This window comes from Echinops telfairi, unplaced genomic scaffold (genome assembly GCF_000313985.2).
Source record: "Echinops telfairi isolate 266 unplaced genomic scaffold, ASM31398v2 ScPeMD7_5805;HRSCAF=6673, whole genome shotgun sequence".
Taxonomy (NCBI): Eukaryota; Metazoa; Chordata; class Mammalia; order Afrosoricida; family Tenrecidae; genus Echinops; species Echinops telfairi.
The window spans coordinates 2,407,415-2,409,979 of NW_022109704.1; the positions used below are offsets into that span (position 1 = coordinate 2,407,415).

General features: G+C 39.1%; 1 protein-coding gene across 6 annotated transcripts in view; it reads right to left on the minus strand.

The window, feature by feature from the left end:
- The window catches only part of SETDB1 (SET domain bifurcated histone lysine methyltransferase 1), a 43,690-nt gene that overhangs the window by 37,890 nt on the left and 3,235 nt on the right, over positions 1–2,565 (minus strand). For all 6 annotated transcript variants that reach the window (XM_045295706.1, XM_004716602.2, XM_030887164.2 and 3 more), the window contains exon 3: positions 1,535–1,686. In XM_045295706.1, the coding sequence (XP_045151641.1) occupies positions 1,535–1,686 (152 nt within the window). The remainder of the gene's footprint in view (positions 1–1,534; positions 1,687–2,565) is intronic.

Genomic DNA, 2,565 nt, shown 5'->3' on the forward strand with positions numbered 1-2,565 from the left:
GCCACTGTCACCCCTGGTCCTGAGAAGTTCATCTGTCCTAGATTCCCTGCGTTTCCAATTCCCATCTGTACCGCTGTGCATCATCTGGTGTAACCAGGTCTGTAAGGCAGAATTGGGGTCCTGGTAGTTGGGGGAGAAATTTTACTCTTTCAAAGACATCTTTACAATTAAAAATGCTAGCCACAAACTGGGAAAAATATTTGGAAAACATACTTGATAAAGGAATTGTATCTAGAAAACATACATAATGAAGTCTTCACATACACTAATAGGACAAATGACCAAATGTTAGAAAGAGCAAAAAAGATCATGTTTCCCCATAGAATTTTCACATACTAATGTATGTTATGAACAAACATTCAATGTCGTCAGTCCTTACTGCTATTGCTGGGAGTCATCCAGTTGGTTACGACTCACAGCGACCCTACGTACAGTACAACAGAGCGAGGCAGTCGGCCCTGCACCATCTGCACAATTGTTATGTTTGGGCATTAGTAATGAGAAAGGTAAACTACAATCACAATGGAATACCTCCATACAATCACTAAAACGGCTGAAAAAGAAAAATCCAAAAAGCATTGGGGAAGACGTGGAAAACTAGACCCCTCATACTTTGCTAGTGGGAACATGAAATGGCATGGGCACTTTGGAAAACAGTTTGGCAGTTTCTTAAAAAGTGAAATACACTCTGCTGCTGTGGAGATAGTTCTGCGTCAGAGTGGCCCAATAGGATAGAGCAGAACTGCCCTGTAGGATTTCCAAGGTGTAATCTTTATGAAGTCGATTGCTAAATATTTCTTCTGTGTGATGGTTGGTGGGTTTGAACTGCCAACCTTTCAGTTAGCAGCTGAGCGTGAAACCAAGCCTCCTTATATTTATCATAAGACCTAGCAATTCCACTTGCAGGTATACATCCAAGGGAAATGAAACACATTAAAAGCCAGAAACTGCAATGAGATTCAAGTGTCTTATCGATTAGAGAATAACTAGACATATGGTATATCCGTACAAAATGTAATAAGCCAAAAAAAAAAAAAGAGAAAAGGGTGAAAACATGGATGATTCTCATATACAGACAGGAATCACATGCAAAAGACTACATACTGTATGCTTTTATTTATATAAAGTTTCTAGAAATGGCAAAACTATAGAGAAAGCAAATCAGTTCTTTGGCTGGAGAGGGCAATAAGGGTGGACAATTAAAAAGCATGAGAACTTCTGGGGTGATGCAAGGGCTCTAAAACTGGACTGTGGTGAAGGTTGCACAACTACACACATTGACTAAAATGCAAACCACATGCTTAGAATGAGGGAATTTATGGCATATAAATGAAAGTTAAATTAAAAGACTGAAAAACTGACAACCACCAAAGACTACTGGCTTGGATGGAGAAAGGCTTATTCAATTGGGGAAGAGCACAGAGGGGACATCTATGAAACTAGCAGGCCAGGCGGTTCGGTCTATTTTCTATATGTTCATCTTCCAGTGTTTCAGCAAACCTGGAACTTTCCTATCCAAAGCCTCATCCCATACCTGAATCAATACTGAGGACATCATCGTCTTCATCAGGAATCTCAATTATTTCTGTAGGATGGGAAGCTTCATCCTCAGAACTACTTTCCCGGTACTGCAGTCCCAGATTGGAGTAGAAATCTTTCACCAAAGACTCACAATTAGTCACTGCCCTATTTGGGGATGCATGTGAGAAAGGTCAAAGTCAGTTCAAGAAGCAGGTGTTTTCAAAAACTCAAATTCACTGCCATTAAGTTGATGCTGACTAATAATAACCGCATTGGGCAGGGTAGAACTGTCCCTGTGTTTCTGAGACTTTAACTCTTTACAGGAGTAGAGCGCCTCATCTTCCTCCCTCGGAATGACTGGTGGTTTCAAACTGCTGTCCTTGCAGTTAGCAGACCAATGAGTAACTGCTATCAAGGCTCCTGCTTCAGTTTCCCAAAATCCTCTAGGGTGGGAGAGGGAGGGAATAAAGAGTTGATATCAAAGGGCTCATACTTGAGAAGAAAATGTTTTGAAAATTATGATGGCAGCATCTGTACAAGATCGCTTGCTATAATTGATTTATGGATTGTTATAATATCTGTTAAGAGCCCCCAATAAAAGAATCAATTTAATATATATATATATATATATCTTAAAAGGTTCAAAGCACAAACTCTTCAATCTGAACCTCATTTAACTTGTGATTTGAAAATGTGTTTCAAGTGACAAATAAGGTCCCATAAATATTCTGGGGTTTAAGAGTAGATACAAGGTTTTAGAAATTCACTAATGCTCTGGAGCTACATAAAACAGCAAGCAATTCTTAACAATTTTCACTCTAAAAATTTCCTTAGGGAAGCAAAGTAGGATGGAGTATTAAGTAGGAATACTGAGGAAAAAGGAAAAGGAACTCAAGATCTGGACTCTTCTATTATTGATCATATATGTTCGCCTCTGATAGATGGATATTATGGGCAATTGTGAGCTCTGACTTTGAACCATAAACTTTGAGGCAGAATAAGGTCCATACAGTTATACTTTATGAACTAACTCCATGGTGCTAG